The sequence below is a fragment of the Schistocerca nitens genome, chromosome 7 (genome assembly GCF_023898315.1).
Source record: "Schistocerca nitens isolate TAMUIC-IGC-003100 chromosome 7, iqSchNite1.1, whole genome shotgun sequence".
Lineage (NCBI taxonomy): Eukaryota > Metazoa > Arthropoda > Insecta > Orthoptera > Acrididae > Schistocerca > Schistocerca nitens.
In genome coordinates this window covers 374,211-393,419 of record NC_064620.1, presented here as the reverse complement: position 1 = coordinate 393,419, position 19,209 = coordinate 374,211, and the positions used below count along the sequence as shown (strand labels likewise).

The 19,209-nt window shown below is 46.7% G+C and overlaps 1 protein-coding gene across 2 annotated transcripts in view; it reads left to right on the top strand.

Moving 5' to 3' along the window:
• Positions 1-366: 366 nt before the first annotated feature.
• The window catches only part of LOC126195128 (serine/threonine-protein kinase Sgk2-like), a 119,541-nt gene continuing 100,698 nt past the window's right edge, over positions 367-19,209 (top strand). Inside the window, exons 1-2 of one of the 2 annotated variants that reach the window (XM_049933623.1) lie at positions 367-546; positions 1,697-1,837. In XM_049933623.1, coding sequence (XP_049789580.1) covers positions 1,721-1,837 — 117 coding nt within the window. In that variant the 5' untranslated portion in view covers positions 367-546; positions 1,697-1,720. Of the gene's footprint in view, positions 547-827; positions 928-1,696; positions 1,838-19,209 lie in introns of those variants that run through there. The other variant, XM_049933624.1, reaches the window with a different exon arrangement.

The window sequence follows — 19,209 nt, the reverse complement described above, 5'->3', positions numbered from 1 at the left end:
ATCTTTAGTAAATTTCTAAATAATTTGCTTATGCGGTTTAAAAATGTGTAAACATGATGCGTTTAATATGATTATAAACTAGCTAACTTTTAGTTTCCCTAATTTTTTAAAATTTTGTGTCAGTTGTAATTTTGATAAACGTCTTGGAACATAATCTATTTAAGCGGAATATGACGGAGTATAATTAAACATATCAGAGGTACAATAATTAAGTAAAAATAATTCCCAGGATAGTATATGTACCGTTAAAGTTTTCATTAGAGAAGACTGTGATTCCCTGGAATATTTATCAACTCAAGAGTGAGGAAGAATATATATCTTTGGTTGCTCTTACGAAAGCATAATTACTCAGAGTCCAAGATCTGATTTGTCTACGGAATGACGTTTCTGGTGAAACATGCGGGAAGTGCTTTTATGTAGTAAGTGAGATGTGTTGTCAAATTCCGAATGGGCAGCAGATTTGAGTTTGAGAAACATTGAACGTGCCACCGTTGTTGCGACAGTCTGCATATTAATTGAAAAAGAAAATTACATTTTACTCAAACGGTAAGTTTTTGTTTATGTTTACGTTTTGTATGTATGTGTGATGGTTAAACGATGTGTCAAGTTCAGGATGAAAGCAGAAATGCTATTTGGTTAAACAGTGACCATTATTTTGTGTAAGGTTTTTAATAACCTGTCATATAGCTTGTGAAGCGCACTAATTAATTAGATGGACACAAAGTTCTTTTAGGACGTAAAATTTTTTTATTAACTGCAGGTGAAAATAACGCACAAATGATGCCTAACATGTTGAACATGTTGAACATTTAGGTGACATAATATTGCTTAGAGTCTTTGAAGGCTTGAGTAATAAAGTGTCCTCGCTGCACAATCTACGTGTGCATGGCCATACATGTGTTTAAAGGCGATTGAGCCGTTAGACAGGTAAGAAGTGGATTTGTCATTTCATGTGAGCCATTGTTATTCAACGCGCTTAGGAAAAGTGCTTCAAATTATATTCAAACTAAGACAAGCTGCTATTTATGTTATGATCACTTGCTTGCCGTTCGCATATACTGGTATGTTTAACTCCGTTTAAATGAAAACAGTTAAATAATTCATTAATACATCAATTCCACGCTCTGAGAATGTAAACGAATATCTTATACTGAAAAATTTGCGTCTTCTCGTGCATCGGCCGGCGGTTGCTTCTTGTAATGGTTAATGTGTTTGGTTTTAAGTGCTGACATGTGAAAGGAGGCACTTTCCGTAAATATTCAGTCATAAGTAGATGTAAGAGTATTCATTACCGTACATTTTCATTGCGTTTAATATTGTTTCCAAAAACTGACATATATTTTTTGCATTTTTTAAAATTAACTTAGCCTTCAAATTTAATTAAAAAGTTGGTACCAGGTAGAACCTATTAGTGATGACTGGAATGCAAAAAGTGATAAAAATGTTATCAGACAAAATAGTCAGTCAGTAGCATTGTTTAATATTAATGTTCTATGTGGATTAAGTACCCTGATGAAGGTAAACAGACCGGCAACCAGTTACATAATCTTTAGTCCTTGGCTTTATCTTATCAGTCTGTGAGCAGCGGTAAGTTTAACTATGCAGGAAGGCTGTCATGGTCAGTCTTTCATTAGTGGTTGTGGAGTGTTGTGCTACAATGACACGAACAGATGCAATATGCTGTCCTATTCTGCAGCTGCTGTGGGACTCATTGGCAAACATGTGCGATGTGTGGCCAAACACGAAAGGGAGGCCAGCTGTTCATACTGTAGGAGTGTCACCTCCGTCAGCACGTGTTGAGAACACTGAAACCTGGCAGCGCAGCAAGAAATTTACTGTGAGTCTATACTTCCTTTACTTGCTTTAGCGTGTTTATTCATATGAGAGGAGAACCATTGTAAAAAGGAAGCAAATTTTAAGTGACAGATAAGTTTGGAATATAAAAAATGATGCATATCTTGTGAAATTCAGAATACAGTAATATAATAACTATAGTTTACTCCAAAGGTCATATTCTTTCATTACAATGCCACTCTTTGTCACCCATATTTGTATTCAAGCAGTTTGCCTGGCTTTTGCAACACAACTTTTGCTGCGTACTGAAGTTTTTTTGTTTTGTTTTGTTTTGGTTGCAAAGGACTCTTCAAAACAAAGGTTTTTCTTTATTTTCTTCCTCTTCGATGCATTTTTAGTCGTGTGTTTCAGAATCTGATGACTTGCAGCTTATGACATTGTAACACTGCATCTCGTTCCTTTCATGTAGAAGGAAGCTTGGATTAGTTGTAAAGTTCCAGATTATAAATCCAAAGGTTTTGGGTTTGATCTGTGGTCAATCCTAGAATTTTTATTTATCATGTCTCTTACCTCTGGCAATGTTTGTTGATACGAAAAATGCCAAGTTACACCATGGTTTACAATCCACATTAAACTGTAGGTCATACAATAACTGGCTGTGTAAGTCAGTTCAAAGGTCAAACTTAACACTGTATGTATGATGGTTAATTGGTAGGGCCTTTGCATCATTGTCATATTGGCCCAGTCTGTGCATTTTGGACCTCTGCCACACATTGCAAATCATAATTTTATTCTTATTATTGCTTTATTACTGTCATTGGGGGGGGGGGGGGGGTAGCGGCGGCTTTCTCTCAACATGCTGGCAAACCTTTCATTTTTGTCAAATGTGGTTAGGTGACACTGTAACACTTCATCATAAATGGCTAGACTGTCCAGTTTCCTTGCACATATAAAAGGAATGTGCATTGTTGTGAAAAGGAGTTGCTGGTTTTCATCCACAGTGTCAATAGCGTTTGTGTTCTGTCCTTACTCTACTGACCTTGTGTATATTAGAACTGCAAGTATTTGAGTTTTATTCATGTTGTCAGTTTCCCTCCTCCAGTTTGCTTCAGGTAACTGTTCTTTTTGTGTCTTTGTGAGTAATATCTGATTCGATATCGCTATAATGTTTTTCAGTAAATTCATCCCAAGCAGTGTCCCAAAAATGATAGCCCTACTTAGTAGTAAATTGTTAATCCAAATGGTGTAAACGTAGAAGGGCTGCATGAATGGTCACACAGTGACCCTTGGAAGAAAATAACATAAATGCTTATAAAACTGGAAAAATCCTGTGAAGCTTTGTAAATAAGCTTCACAGGATATTTTTCAAGCATATGCCACTTCAAGAACCAGTGTTAGGTGTTTTGATATCATAAGCCTGTGAAGACAATATTACAGTAATTGCAGTGCACACAGAGGCATTTAAGCAGTTATTTTTACTGCACTATGCTCACAAGTTGAAGGACCTGTGGTACAGAGCTGAATACTCCGCGCCATACACATCACAATGGTTTGCAGAATTTGTTTGTAGATGTAGGTAAGTGTTTCTACAGATGTTCGCAATGGAAGGAGAAGTTTCTAGTTTTTCAAATAACTCAATGTATGCATTAGATAGTATGTAATATCCCATTGAAAAGCTGTAGTGTGTTTCATGAAATATCAAAGGTGAAATAGGGTGACAGGTATCTTGCCACAGTATTCCGGCTGACAGTCGTTCAGTCATCTTAAAGACAGTATGGGATTCTGGATACGGATCGTAATATATGTAATAAACAATTTCCAAGTTTTCAATATACACATATACAGGGTGATTCAAAAAGAATACCACAACTTTAAAAATGTGTATTTAATGAAAGAAACATAATATAACCTTCTGTTATACATCATTACAAAGAGTATTTAAAAAGGTTTTTTTCACTCAAAAACAAGTTCAGAGATGTTCAATATGGCCCCCTCCAGACACACGAGCAATATCAACCCGATACTCCAACTCGTTCCACACTCTCTGTAGCATATCAGGCGTAACAGTTTTGATAGCTGCTGTTATTTCTCGTTTCAAATCATCAATGGTGGCTGGGAGAGGTGGCCAAAACACCATATCCTTAACATACCCCCATAAGAAAAAATCGCAGGGGGTAAGATCAGGGCTTCTTGGAGGCCAGTGATGAAGTGCTCTGTCACGGACTGCCTGGCGGCCGATCCATCGCCTCGGGTAGTTGACGTTCAGGTAGTTACGGACAGATAAGTGCCAATGTGGTGGCGCTCCATCCTGCTGAAATATGAATTGTGCTTCTTGTTCGAGCTGAGGGAACAGCCAATTCTCTAACATCTCCAGATACTGTAGTCCAGTTACAGTAGCACCTTCGAAGAAAAAGGGACCAAAAACTTTATTGGCTGAAATGGCACAGAAAACGTTCACCTTAGGCGAGTCACGTTCATACTGAGTTGTTTCCCGCAGATTCTCAGTGCCCAATATACAGACATTGTGACGGTTGACTTTCCCGTTAGTGTGGAAAGTTGCTTCATCACTAAACACAATCTTTGAAATGAAAGATTCATCTGTTTCCATTTGAGCATGGATAAAATCACAGAAATCGATTCTTTTAATCTTATCAGCTGCAGACAGTGCTTGAACCAATTTCAGACGATAAGGTTTCATAACTAACCTTTTTCGTAGGACTCTCCATACAGTTGATTGTGGAATTTGCAGCTCTCTGCTAGCTCTGTGAGTCGATTTTCCTGGGCTACGAACAAATGCTTGCTGGATGCGTGCTACATTTTCATCACTCGTTCTCGGCCGTCCAGAACTTTTCCCTATGCACAAACACCCATTCTCTGTAAACTGTTTATACCAACGTTTAATACACCACCTATCAGGAGGTTTAACACCATACTTCGTCCGAAATGCACGCGGAACAACTGTCATCGATTCACTTCTGCCGTACTCAATAACACAAAAAGCTTTCTGTTGAGCGGTCGCCATCTTAGCATCAACTGACGCTGACGCCTAGTCAACAGTGCCTCAAGCGAACAAATGTACAACTAAATGAAACTTTATAGCTCCCTTAATTCGCCAACAGATAGTGCTTAGCTCTGCCTTTTGTCATTGCAGAGTTTTAAATTCCTAAAGTTGTGGTATTCTTTTTGAATCACCCTGTATTTTGCCATAAAGACTGATACCCCTGAACACTCCATGAAGTGCAAAGGCAAACTGAATTAAACATGGCTCATCAGAGCAGTTAATGTTCCAAAGATTGTAATTTGTGTGGTCTATGTGACGTATCGATGCCACAGAGCCCCCCCACTCTCCCTGGAGTACGGAGTACGGCCTAAGAGCCCTGAGGGGGGGGGGGGGGAGAGTCGTGTGGGTGTCAGCGTCGGCGTGAGAGGTGGCAGGCGCACGACCGGAAGCTCCATCTCCGTTCGGTTGGTGTGCGAAGGCGTGGAGGGCGGCCACCAATCCAACTCATAATCCGAGGGAGGAGGTGGCATGTGAGCATGCCTTCCCCGAATGCAGACTGAGCCGTCCGATGAAATGAAAGCTCGGACACATGTCAGGTTACACTCCCCCTGCAGTTCTGGGGGTTAGAATAGGCCTGAGGTATTCGTGCCTGTCGTAAGAGGCGACTAAAAGGTGTCTAACACTTTTCGGCTCTATGAGCTCAGGTCTCGTTCTGTGGTTTGACCTGTCACTTTCAAAATTCTACAGAAGTGTGGGCCATATGGGGAAGGATGCCTTATATGGTGCACGAGTGCCCTTAGATTCATTCTGAATCTCTTGTCATGGCTTTGCATCTCCACCTGCGATTCAACTGTTTGGGCAAAGACACTTTCCGGGCTATGTCATCTTCTTCCGTTGTCCCCTGTCCTCTTTCGCCCCCATGACAGTATAAGATTTCTCTGCACCCAATACTCAGCACGGTAGCCAGTCCGTTGTGGTGGGACCGTCATATACCCATTTGGTGGTAGCCCCCTGAGAACACAGGGATCACACTGCTGATGCCTGAGCTGTGAACTCCCTACGTATGCCAAGGAGTAGATGCCTGTCTTCCTGGGGCATCAGGACTCCTGGCAACGGCCATCATGCCAGTTGGCCTCTGCTGTGGCTGGGTGGCGCCCGTGGGGAGAGCCCCTGATCAGAGTGGGTGGCATCAGGGCAGATGACCTGCAATGAAGCGGACTGAGTCATCTCTTGCTGGTGACTGTACGGCACCAGCAGTCTATAAGAAGGGCAAGATAGAAGACAATGCTGACAGGTATGACCCCAAATTCTTTCCCTCCCTCGCTACACCATGGGAGGAACATAGATCTACAGAATGGAGAGAGCCATATTCGCCTCAGTTTTTGTCTGTAGCAGAACTGATGGAGACTCTTTTTCTGCCTACGAAGCCTCAATTTTTTGTTGAACACCTTGAGGATAAGTTTGGAGAAGTGACAGCACTGTCCAAGACGCGAAATGGCACAGTCTTGATTCAGACAGCATCCCCAGCCTGATCCTGAGCATTACTTGCCTGTGACAAGCTGGGTGATATTCCTGTTTCCGTCACTCCCCATAAAGGCCTCAACATGGTCCAGGGCATTATTTTCCATCATGACCTCCTCTCGCAGTCTGACGACGAGCTCCCCGCCAATTTAGAACGGCAAGCTGTGCATTTCATCCGGTGTGTTTACAGGGGACCCAAAGACAACAGGGTTGCTATCGGTGCCTTCATCTTGGCCTTTGAGGGTGATTCATTGAGGTGACGGTTTAGTGCTGTGACCTTAAACCGTACGTCCCTCCCCCTATGCGGTGCTTTAAGTGCTGGAAGTTCGGGCACGTCTTCCCGCTGCACTTCCAGTGTCACACGTCAAGACTGCGGACGTCCACTGCCCCCAGATACTTTGTGTGTGCCACCTCCCACTTGCATCTCAACTGTGGGGAGCACCACTCCCCCTGCTCACCAGGCTGCCCAGTACTCCAAAAAGAGCAGAAAGTCATGGAATACAAGACCCTGGACCAGTTGACTTACACAGAGGCTAAACGTAAATTCGAAAGATTACACCCCATTTGATTGATGTTGACATACGCTGCAGCTACATCGACATCGCCGTCCCGAGTGCCAGTGGTTCCTTGCTGTGTGCCACGAGCAGTGGGCCCTCTGGGCCACCAGAATACATCCACCCCCTTGGTGGTAGGGGGGGGGGGCAAATCTTCCTCCTTTGCTCCCAAAGCACCTACTTTAGTAGCAAGACCCCCTCCGCCCCCCCTCCCCAAATGCAGGGGGCATTGGTCCCCTCCCCCTTGCTGGAGAAGCAACAGCCTCCTCCGGATCCTCTCGTGCGGAAGGGGTCCCTCGGGGCCCTCTCTCCTGAAGTCTCCACTAATGCCACGGCGGACACGTGCCAGTGGTTCGAGGAGCCAAAAGCTGCTGGACGAAGAGCTTCACGGTCTTCCTCCCTGCCTGAAGCTGCTTCGGAGAAATCTTCCTGGCAATCCCCTAAAGAGAAGTAGTTGTCTGCTAAGAAACAGGACCCTCTGGTGGCCCCATCACCACCACTCCCCATCAATTCTGCATCTGAGGATGCAGTAGAGATGTTAGCATTCCCTGTGGACCGGGATCTCACCAATGCCTCATCCACCATATAAATGGCTACAAATACTCAGTTGGAGGCAGCAGGCGACCCTGAGGCATAACCTGCCTCCTTGCACACTTCATGCGTTCCCAGCCTCACCATAACATCATCCTCCAGTGGAATTGCTGCGCTTTTTTCCACCACCTGGCTGAGCCACGTCAACTGCTAAGCTTTACACCTGTTCTGCATTGCCCTACAGGAAACCTGGTTCCCAGCAATGCTGACTCCTGCCCTCTGTGGCTATAAGGGATATTACAGAAACTGTAGCAACTATAATAGAGTGTCAAGTGGAGTTTGCGTCTATGTCCTGAACTCGGTATGCAGTGAACCTGTGCCCCTTCAAACCACTCCTGGAGCTGTGGCTGTCAAGATAAGAACAATATGGGAAATAACTAGAATGAAATTTTCACTCTACAGCGGAATGTGCGCTGATATGAAACTTCCTGGCAGATTAAAACTGTGTGCCAGACCGAGACTCGAACTCGGGACCTTTGCCTTTCGCGGGCAAGTGCTCTACCGACTGAGCTACCCGAGCACCACTCATGCCCCGTCCTCACAGCTTTACTTCTGCCAGTACCTCATCTCCTACCTTCCGAACTTTACAGAAGCTCTCCTGCGAACCTTGCAGAACTAGCACTCCTGTAAGAAAGGTAGGAGACGAGGTACTTGCAGAAGTAAAGCTGTGAGGACGGGGCATGAGTCGTGCTCGGGTAGCTCAGTCGGTAGAGCACTTGCCCGCGAAAGGCAAAGGTCCCGAGTTCGAGTCTCGGTCCGACACACAGTTTTAATCAGCCAGGAAGTTTCAGGAAATAACTGTCTGCAAAGTATATCTTCCTCAAGATGGTGCAGTACCCCTGAATGCATTGGCTGCGTCGATTGATCAACTCCCAAAACATTTCCTACTTCAGGAGATTTTAATGCTCATAAGCCCTTGTGGGGTGGCACAGTTTTTACTGGCTGAGGCAGAGATGTCGAAAATTTACTCCCACAACTCACCCTATGCCTCTTACATACTGGGGCCGCCACACATTTCAGTGTGGCACATGGCACATATTCGGGCCATTGATCTCTCGGTTTGCAGTCCTGGCCTTCTCCCATATTTGCACTGGAGAGCACATGACGAACTGCGTGGTAGTGACCACTTCCCCATCTTCCTGTCACTGCCCCGGCGTCAGGCCCACAGATTCCTACCCAGATGGGCTTTAAACCAGGCAGACCGGGAAGCCTTCACCTTTGCTGTCACCGTTCAATCTCCCCCACACAGTAACATCGACGTGGTGGTTGAGCAGGTAACTACAACGATCGTTTCTGCAGCAGAAAACGCAATCCTTTGTCCTTTATGGTGCCCCCGGCGAAAGACAATCCCTTGGTGGTAGTCGCAGGTCACTGAGGCAATTAAGGAGTGTAGGCGAGGAGCTCTACAGCGGCATAAGTGGCATCCTTCCCTGGAGCACCTCATAGCCTTTAAACAGCTCCATGCCAGTTTTTGCCAGCTTATCAGAAGGCGGAAACAGGAGTGTTGGGAGAAGTACGTGTCAACCATTGGGTGCCATACGTCACCTTCCCAAGTCTGGACAGAGCTCAAATGAGTTCTCGGGTACCAGACCCGAACAGTGTTCCTGGTGTTAACATAAATGGCGTGTTATCTACCGCCGCAAACGCGATTGCCAGGCACTTTGCTGAGGACTGAATTACCCCCAGCCTTTCGCACTCTCAAACGGCGGATGGTAAGGAAAGTCCTCTGTTTCACTACACGCCACAGTGAACCCTATAACGCCCCATTTACAGAGTGGGAGCTCCTCAGTGCCCTTGTTCATTGCCCTGGCACAGCTCCTGGGCCCAGTCGGATCCACAGACAGATGATTAAACATCTCTCGTCTGACTACAAGCGACATCTCCTCGTGATCTTCAGCCGGATCTGATGAGATGGCGTCTTTCTGTCACACTGACGGGAGAGCACCATCATACCAGTGCTCAAACCTGGCAAAAACCCGCTTGATGTGGATAGCTATCGGCCCATCAGCCTCACTAACGTTGTTTGTAAGCTGCTGGAACATATGGTGTGTCAGCGGTTGGGTTGGGTCCTGGAGTCACGTGGCGTACTGGCTCCGTGCCAGGGTGGCTTCTGCAAGGGTTGCTCTATCATTGATAATCTTGTGTCCCTCGAGTCTGCCATCTGAACATCCTTTCCCGGACACCAACACCTTGTTGCCGTCTTTTTTTATTTACAAAAAGTGTATGACACCACCTGGAGACATCATATCATTGGTAGATTATATGAGTGGGGTATCCGAGGCTCGCTCCAGATGTTTATCTAGAATTTCTTGTCACTTGGTTCTTTCCTTGTCCAAGTTGGTGCCTCCCATAGTCCCCCCCCCCATATCCAGGAGAATGGGGTCCCGCAGGGCTCTGTATTGAGTGTGTCTCTATTTTTAGTGGCCATTAATGGTCAAGCAGCAGCTGTAGGGCTGTCCATTTCACCCTCTGTGTATGCAGATGACTTCTGCATTTTGTACTGCTCCACCAGCTCAGGGGTTGCTGAGCGGCGTGTCCAGGGAGCTATTAACAAGGCACAAACAGGGGCTCTAGCCCACGGCTTTCAGTTTTCGGCTACAAAGTCGTGTGCAATGCATGTCTGTCGGCGTTGTACCATTCATCCGGTACCAAAACTTTGCCTTACTGACTATCCCCTCACTGTAGTGGAGATGTATTGATTTTTAGGACTGGTTTTCGATGCCTGATTGACTTGGCTTCCTCACCTTTGTCAGCTTAAGCGGAAGTGCTGGAAGCACCTCATCAATGCCCTCCGCTGCCTGGCCAACACCGACTAGGGTGCAGATCCCTCTACGCCGCTGCTGCTGCTGCTGCTGCTGTACAGAGCCCTTTTTCAATCCCGCCGTGACTATGGGAGTCTGATTTATGGTTCGACAGTGTCCTCAGCGTTGCGTTTACTTGATCCATTGCACCACTGTGTCGTTCGACTAGCGACGGGAGCTTTTAGGATGAGTCTGGTGACCAGTGTCCTTGCGGAGGTTGGAGTCTCTCCATTGCAGGTCAGGTGTGCACAACTGCTCGCCAGTTACATTGCACACGCTTGTAGTTCTCCTGCGCATCCGAATCATTGTCTCCTTTTCCCACCCACGGCAGTTCATTTCCCGCATCGGCGGCCCAGGTCAGGGCTTACAGTTGCAGTTCACATCCGATCCCTTCTGTCTGAACTGGAGTCCTTGCCTTTGCCACCTATACTTGAGGTCAAATCGCTTACACCTGGACCTTTCACATGTCCCAAAGGATTCAGTTCATCCCACGGCTCTCCGCTGTGACTTCATCTCGATTCTTGACATGTACCGAGGCCATGAAGTGATTTACAGTGACGGCTCAATGGCTGATGGTCAAGTCGGCTTCTCGTGTGTCTGTGGAGGACATATTGAACAGCATCCCTTGCTCGATGGCTGCAGTGTTTTCACTGCAGAGCTGGTGGGTATATCTCATGCTCTTGAGCACATCCATTCATGCTCTGGGGAGTCGTTTCTTCTGTGTACTGACTCCTTGAGCAGCCTACAAGCTATCGACCAGTGCTACCCTAGTCACCTTTTGGTAGCGTCCATCCAGGAGTCCATCTATGCCATGGAGCAGCCTGGTTGTTCAGTGGTGTTTGTGTGGACCCCAGAACACATCAGAATCCAAGGCAGTGAACTTGCTGACAGATTGGCCGAACAGGCTACACGGAAACCGCTTATGGAGATCGGCATTCCAATAACTGACCTGTGTTCGTTTTTACATCACCAGGTTTTGCTTTGGGAGACGGAATGGCATCATCTCAGTACACACAACAAACTGCACGCCATTAAGGAGACTACGAATGTGTGGCAGTCCTCTCGCAGGGACTCTGTGGTTCTCTGCCGGCTCCACATTGGCCATGCTTGGGAGACCCACATCTACCTCCTGCGCCATGAAGACCCGCCTCAGTGTCGATGTGGCGCCCAGTTGACAGTGGCCCATATTCTGGTGCACTGGCCCTATTCTGGTACACTGGCCCTATTCTGGTGCACTGTCCCACTTTGACTGCCATGCAACGAAATCTTCGGTTACCAGACTATGGGTACTTTGAAACTTCCTGGCAGATTAAAACTGTGCGCCGGACCGAGACTCAAACTCGGGACCTTTGCCTTTCGCGGGCAAGTGCTCTACCAACTGAGCTACCCAAGCACGACTCACGCCCCATCCTCACAGCTTAACTTCTGCCAGTACCTTGTCTCCTACCTTCCAAACTTTACAGAAGCTCTCCTGCGAACCTTGCAGAACTAGCACTCCTGAAAGAAAGGATATTGCGGAGACATGGCTTAGCCACAGCCTGGGGGATGTTTCCAGAATGAGCTTCTGTAAAGTTTGGAAGGTAGGAGACAAGGTACTGGCAGAAGTGAAGCTGTGAGGACGGGGCGTGAGTCGTGCTTGGGTGGCTCAGTTGGTAGAGCACTTGCCCGCAAAAGGCAAAGGTCCCGAGTTCAAGTCTCGGTCCGGCACACGGTTTTAATCTCCCAGGAAGTTTCATATCAGCGCGCACTCCGCTGCAGAGTGAAAATCTCATTATGGGTACTTTGTTTATGCGTCTGCACACCCATCCCTCTAACGGCATCTCAACACTATCCACCATCATGGTATCTCTTTGGCTACAGGTGCCTTTTACACTAACTTGATTGAGAGTCTGTATGCTGAAGCTGATGAACTATCACTGTCCTACCGCTGTGGTTTTCTCCTCGGCAGGTATGCATGCCGTTTGTCTGCCACGCGTGGCTACCCATCCTATGCCTCCTTTGATGATTCCTTTGATTGTCAGTATGGAGCGCATCCCTCTTCTCTCTTACCTACTGGAGTCTGCTTTCGGCACTTGCTACAGCAGCTTAACTTCATGCCACCTGCAACGTGTGAAGTGGCCCATGTTAACCTTGGCCTTCATTCTCTTCCTAAGGACGCTGTTCCAGCCGCGGTCTATTGCCTTCAGTTTCACGACCTTTGCACGGAACTTCACAATAGTAGCTTTGTACACACTGATGGCTCTTGGACTGACTGTGGGGTCGGTTGTAGCTTCATCATTGGCATCCGTGTTTTTCGATATTGCCTTCCAGCCCACTGGTTAGTATTTACAGCCGAGCTCTTTGCCTTGTATCGGGTCACGGAGTACATATGGTGACACAGCCTTTTCAGTTGTGTCCTCTGCTCAGGCTCACTCATCACTCTTCAAAGCCTACTTGCACTGTACACTGCCCATCCGTTAGTGCAGCAGGTTCAGGAAAAGTGTCTCTTGCTCACTCTTGTGATGTTTCTGTGTGTTCCTGGTTATGTCGGTCTGCCAGGAAAGAAAGCTGCTTATGCTGCTGCCAAGGCTGCAGTCCTCATACCTCAGTACCTATAATCTCTCCAGTGATCTCTGTGTTGCCATCTGTCAGGAGGTTGTGTCCCTTTGGCATTGCCAGTGGTCCTTCCTTCACAGGAATAAGCTCTGGCTTATTAGGCCTCTCCCAGCAGCTTGGACGACCTCATCTCGGCCATCCCGCCGGGATGAGGTCATTTTAACTAGGCTGCATATTGGATATTGCCTTTTTAGCCATCGTCATTTGATAAGTTGTGCTACCCCACCACTTTGTATACTTTGCGACCAAATTTTAACTGTTCACCACTTCTTGATGGAATGCCCATTTTTTTAACTGTTTATGTTCCCGCTTGGGTTTGCCGTCTGATTTATCGGCCGTTTTAGCAAATGACGCGCTGGCTGTCGACTGTGTTTTACTTTTTATCTGCCAACGTAATATGGTGAAGGCCATTTAATTTTTAGTTTTGGATCGCCATTTCTGTATGGTGTTGTTTTTAACCATTTTTCCACCTGCCTGTTTTTAGCTGTCTTCTGTTAAGTCAGTTGGGACTGATGTTAACTCCTCTCTGTCTTCGTGTTCTATTGTTTTGACTTGGGCGCATATGACCCCACTTGTTTTTTGCACCCTAAAGCAAAACAAAACCAAACCTTCCGTGCTGCATGTCTATTCTCATGCTATTCTTTTTCCCCCTTCCTTGGGGAACATGTCTGGGATGTTGTTGGAAATGTGTTCTGCATATTTAGTTGGCGATATCAGAATAGTCTCAACACTGTCTTCAGTTCCTTCTTTCTTTTTTCATTCCCGTTCTCCTATCATTCCTCTGCTTCGGCATTTGAGGTTCCTCTTTTTCTTCTTTCTCCTCTTGGCCCCTGAAGGCCAGCCCAGGCATCTGATGTGTAGCAGGTGACTGGGTAACGTGTAATTACCAACTTCAGGTTGACAAGTAGGGTTTGCACGTACCCCCCTGGTAGAGGCGAGGCCTAGGGAGGCGCTATTGCCTGAGCTGCTACCTTCCCAAATTGCCGATTGTTCCCACTGTCAGGTTTTTGGGAGGTCCATGAGGGGAGGCCCCCCAGTTGGAAGGAACTCGCCATCGGAGATGCTGACAATCGTGGGGGATTTTCTCGCAATAAGCCAATCATCATTTTCAATGTTAACGCTGACCAAATGCAAAAACAATGAGGCTGACAATTCAAAGGCCCTCCCAGCTGCACCACAGTCCTGGTGGTTTCACATACTGAAGACTTTCAGTCCTTCACTACAGTAAATCCATTTATTGTTCAGAAAGGTGTAGATGCAATTGCTGGCCCTGTGAAATCCTGCTCTCGTTTACAAAATGGCACTTTGCTTTTGGAGACCTTCTGATTCTCAAACACAACTGCTTGCAGCTTCATTCCTCCATGGCTATCTTGTTTGCATTGAGGCCCATCGAATGCTGAATTCTTCTCGTGATGTTATTTACACTAGGCTGCTTGATGGTCTGACTGAGGCAGAAATCCAAACGTACCTCTCTGATCACGGTGTCATTGCAGTCCATTGGGTGATGAAGAAGGTAGATGCATCCTTAGTGCCCGCACCACTCTTTTTGTCACTTTTGATGGTGTTTTGCTTCTGTCCAAGATAAAATCATGCCATGAAGTTATCACAGTGCGACTGCACATTTCGAACCCGATATGTTGTTACCAGTGTCATTGTTACAACCGCACTCTAATGTCCTGTCAACATCCAGCAAAATGTGTAACCTGTGGTGTAGGGATGCTCATGAGGGCCAATGTCTGCCTCCTTCTCACCACTGTATCAACTGTAGCGGCGACCATGCCACCTATTCCCAAGATTGTCCCACATATCTCGACAAGCGTGCTATGCAGGAGGTTCAGGTTAAGAAAAAAGTGCCTTACCCAGTTGCTCGCAAGTTGTTAGCTAGTCAAAAACCTTGCATTGTATCATCTGGCACCTACAGTACTGTTCCTGCTACGTCTCGGTCCACGAAGAACATGAACATGACCATGCAGACATGCAACAACAAATTTAGCGCCATGATTATGAAATTGCTCAGCATCACGGGAGCGTTCCCGCCTCCTACTCCAGTTGTGCAACAAGCCACCAAACTTTCGCCTCATTGGCCACCTGCTACACAACTGGCAGGCTGGAAAGGACAGAAGGAATACTCCCACGAAGACTTCCTATGTCCCTCCAGCCTACAAACATCTCAGTCTTCTGCAAATCTGCCAACCAGAAAGGCTCCAGTAAATCAAACAAAGGAAAATGATCTTCTCCTTCGCTGACTGGGAGTTCCTCTCTGACAGTGTCTTCATGTGATACCCTCGCCTGGCCGACCTGTGTGTCCCCGTTGCGCGCCACCAACTGTTTTTCTGCACTGTAATCCGCAGACAGGCAGAACGAGAATGCCAACACCTCTGTAGACCTCGTGGAGCAGGATCCTCCAGCCTTTGTGCCTGTAGTAGTGAGTCTTTTAAGGCTGACACTTGGCAGCCGCTGAGGTGACACCTCTTCATGTTTCCTCATCATAACTCTCCTCCAATGGAATGTTCGCAGCCTTCAGTCCAACAAAGAGGACTTACGGCTGCTCTTAGATCGCTGGGTCCCCTTGTACTCTGCCTCCAGGAAACAAAATTGCATCCTCACGACCGCTTTGAGTTTACTCATTTCTCCCTGGTCTGCTATGACCTTCCCCCTGAGGACAGCATTTCCGTTATAGGGGAGTAATGCTGCTCATCCGGGATGATGATCACAGTCAACCCCTCTCCCTGACTACCCAGCTCCAAGCTACTGCATTTCATATTTTCCTTCCTCACTTGACCTTATACCTTTGTACTGTTCACACCCCTCCGTCATTTGATGTCACCAGGGCAGACTTCCTCAAGCTTATTGGGCAATTACTTCATCCCTTTCTGCTGCTCAGCGACTTTAATGCGCACCATCCCCTTTGGGATTCTCCCAGAACCTTTCCAAGAGGTGCCCTGTTGGCTGACCTTCTCAATCAACTTAACCTCATCTGCTTTAACAAGGGAGCATACACGCTCCTTTCAGACTCCAAGCACACCTATTCCCATTTGAACCTATCCTTCTGCATTGCTCAGCTTGCCAATCGTCTCGAGTGGTCTGTTCTCTCTGCACTGCTGCCTCTGTATCACGGGGTCCCGGGTTCGATCCCCGACCGGATTGGGGATTTTTCTCTGCCCGGGGACTGGGTGTTTGTGTTGTCCTCATTTCATCATCGTCATTATCTGTGAGAGTGACTAGATTGGATTGTGACAAGAAAGTGGACTGTGTGAAAATTGGAACTTTGTACAGGTACTGATGACTGCGCAGTTGAGTGCCCCACAAACCAAACATCACACATCATCATCATCTCTCTGACACACACTCAAGTGACCATTTCCCATGTGCTATCTGTTGACTCTCTCCCCAGCCCCGTGTGCACTCAAGTGGCAACTTTCTAAGGCCAACTGGAGGCTTTACTCCTGTCTGGCAACCTTTGATGAACATTTTCCAAGTTGTGATGACTGGGTAGAATATCTTACAAAAGTTATACTTACTGCAACAGAATGTTGGTGGCAAACTGCATTCATTATGCAAGGTGCATTCCATAAGTAATAGGACTAAATTCATAAAAAATCATTTATTGAATATATTCAAACAAATAATCAAAACTGTTCAAAATAGCACCCTCTTGCGTCGATACACTTCTGTAGGTGGTGTTTCCGTGCCTGGAAGGAATCCTGGAATGCCTTTTCTGGAATGTCCTTTAGAGCTGATGTAACATGCGCTGGATGCTTTGTCGTGTCCCAATGTTTTCCTTTCATGACTCCTTTTAACCGAGGAAACAAAAAAAAAAAATCACCGGGAGCCAGTTCAGGACTGTAGGGAGGCTGGCAAACCAATGGGGTCTTGGTCCTGGCCAGGAAGTCGTTGACAATGAAGGCGCTGTGACTCCGCGCATTGTCATGGTAAACTTACCACATGTCCTTGATGTCGCTTCGGCAGCGCAAGACCCTCCTTTTCAGTCTTTTGAGCACTTCCAAGTAGAAAGCTGAGTTCACTGTAGTCCCAGTAGGTACGAATTAGTGGTGGACAATGCCTCTGACGTCAAAGAAGACAGTGAGCATGGTTTTGATCCCTGACTTGGTCATGTGTGCCTTCTTGGGACGGGGTGACGATGGGGTGTGCCACTCTGAACTCAGCCTTTTTGTTTCAGGGTCATACTCAAAAATCCACGACTCATCACCAGTGATAACTGAGTTTAAAAAATGAGGGTTCCAACATCTCTCGGCACCGAAGCACTCGCATTTGCTTGTGTTTGTCGGTCAACACTTTTGGGACGAGTTTGGCACACATCTTCAGTCACAATGCGGCAAACGGTTGTTTTTGATATGTTTAGAGAGTGTGCTATCAATTGAAGGCTCAGCCGTCTGTCAGAGTTCAAACAATCGCGCACACGCGTCACATTTTTGTCGAGTCGTGTGGTTGATGGCAGTCCACTGCGAGGTTCGTCGGTGATCTCCTCTTGGCCCTCCATGAACGACTTGTGCCATCGGAAAAATTGTGATTTGGACAAGCAATCAGTCCCAGAGGCATGCTGAAGTAATGGAAATGTTTCGGTGGCGGACTTCCCACCAAGTTTAACACAAAATTTGATAGCGTACTGTTGCTCTACAGAATGATCCATTGTGCCGTGTTACATAAACTCAAAATGGGGTTAATGGAAATGCACGTCCTGACTGTCCGGCAGCTCGCAGCCGATTGAGACGAAGAGCGTTTTGAAGCTAACGGCCCCCTCCACTTAGCCCAGCCGGTTACAACACGTTGTGGTGTACTGTTGCATCAGAAAATAATTGGTCGAATTAGTTATGGAACACACTCTGTAAACAGGTGCATGCACGTTGTCCTCGCATTCTTTGGTATGGCAATAAAGCTAGCTGGATTTCATTTACTAGTTCTTTTAACAGTTCCACTCACTCTTCCACCAACCTCCAAAGTTTTCTGGGACCAAGGTCCATCCCCCAATTTCCGGCCTGTTAGCAGCAAACAATGTCATAGTGGACCCAGTTGCTATCCACAACACCTTGGGCCACCATTTTGCCTGAGTTGCTCCTCCTATCATCTTGCCTCCCTCCATTGGAAATGAGCAGAGGAGGCTCGAGCGATACCCTTCTCTTCTCAGAATCAGGAGTGCTACAATACTGTTTTTACTATGAGGGAGCTAGATCATGCTCTCACTTCATCCCAATCCTCTGCCGCAGGGCTAGGCAGTGTTCAGTCAGATGTTCAGCACCTTTCTCTTTTGGGTAAGCATGTACAACTGCATCTGGGCAAGGGCATGTTTCCCAGACGCTGGCATGAAGTCATACCAATACGGACAAGCACCTTCCTTGTTGCAACTGCTCCATTTCTCTCACTGGCTGTATTTTCTCAGTGATGGAACATATGATTCATGCCCGGCTGGTATGGTGGCTCGACTCTCGCAATTTACTAACCACTGCACAGTGTGGCTTTCGAGCATGCTGTTCTGCAGTTGAACATCTCGTCACTTCATCCATCTGTGTCATGAATGGAAATACCAGACTGGAGAAAGCCTAAAACACCTGCTGGAAGACTGTTCTGTGGCCGCCTGCCCCGTTTCCTTCAGGTATTTTTAAAAGACTGCGTTTTCAAGGCATATGTGGTTTCCGTTCTGCCTTGTTGGACACCTTTACCCAGGAAAATGGTGTGCCTCAGGGTTCCATCTTGAATGTCATCCTGTTTGCTATTGCCCATACCTCTATAATGGCATGTTCCCCGCTGGGCATATCCGGCACCCTTTTCATTGACAATTTTACTGACTATTGCAGTTCTCCATGGACTTGTCTCATTGAGTGATATCTTCAGCAATGTCTTGATTATCTTGACTCGTGAAGCATCAACAGTGGCTTTCGCTTTTGCCCTGACGAAACTGTTTGTATGTATTTCTGGCGGCACAATCAGTTTTTTCCACCGTCTTTACATCTTGGGCCTGTTGCACTTCTGTTTGTTGAAACTATGAGACTCCTGGGTCTCGTGCTCGATAGGAAATTTTCTGGGTCCTCCCATGTGTCTTATCTGGTGGCCTGCTGTACATGGTCCCTCAGTGTCCTACATGCCCTCAGCAGTACTTCCTGTGGAGCAGATTGAACCACCCTTCTTTGTTTGTACTGGCCCCTTGTCTGTTCAAAACTAGACTGTGGGTGTTTCGTTTATGCATCTGCATGTCCTTCCCTCTGATGTCGTCTCAATATTATCCACTATCATGGTATCCATTTGGTCACTGGTGCCTTCTACACTAGCCTGGTTGAGTGTCTGTATGCAGAAGCTGCCACACTGTGGCTGTCTTACAGCTGTGACTTTCTCCTCA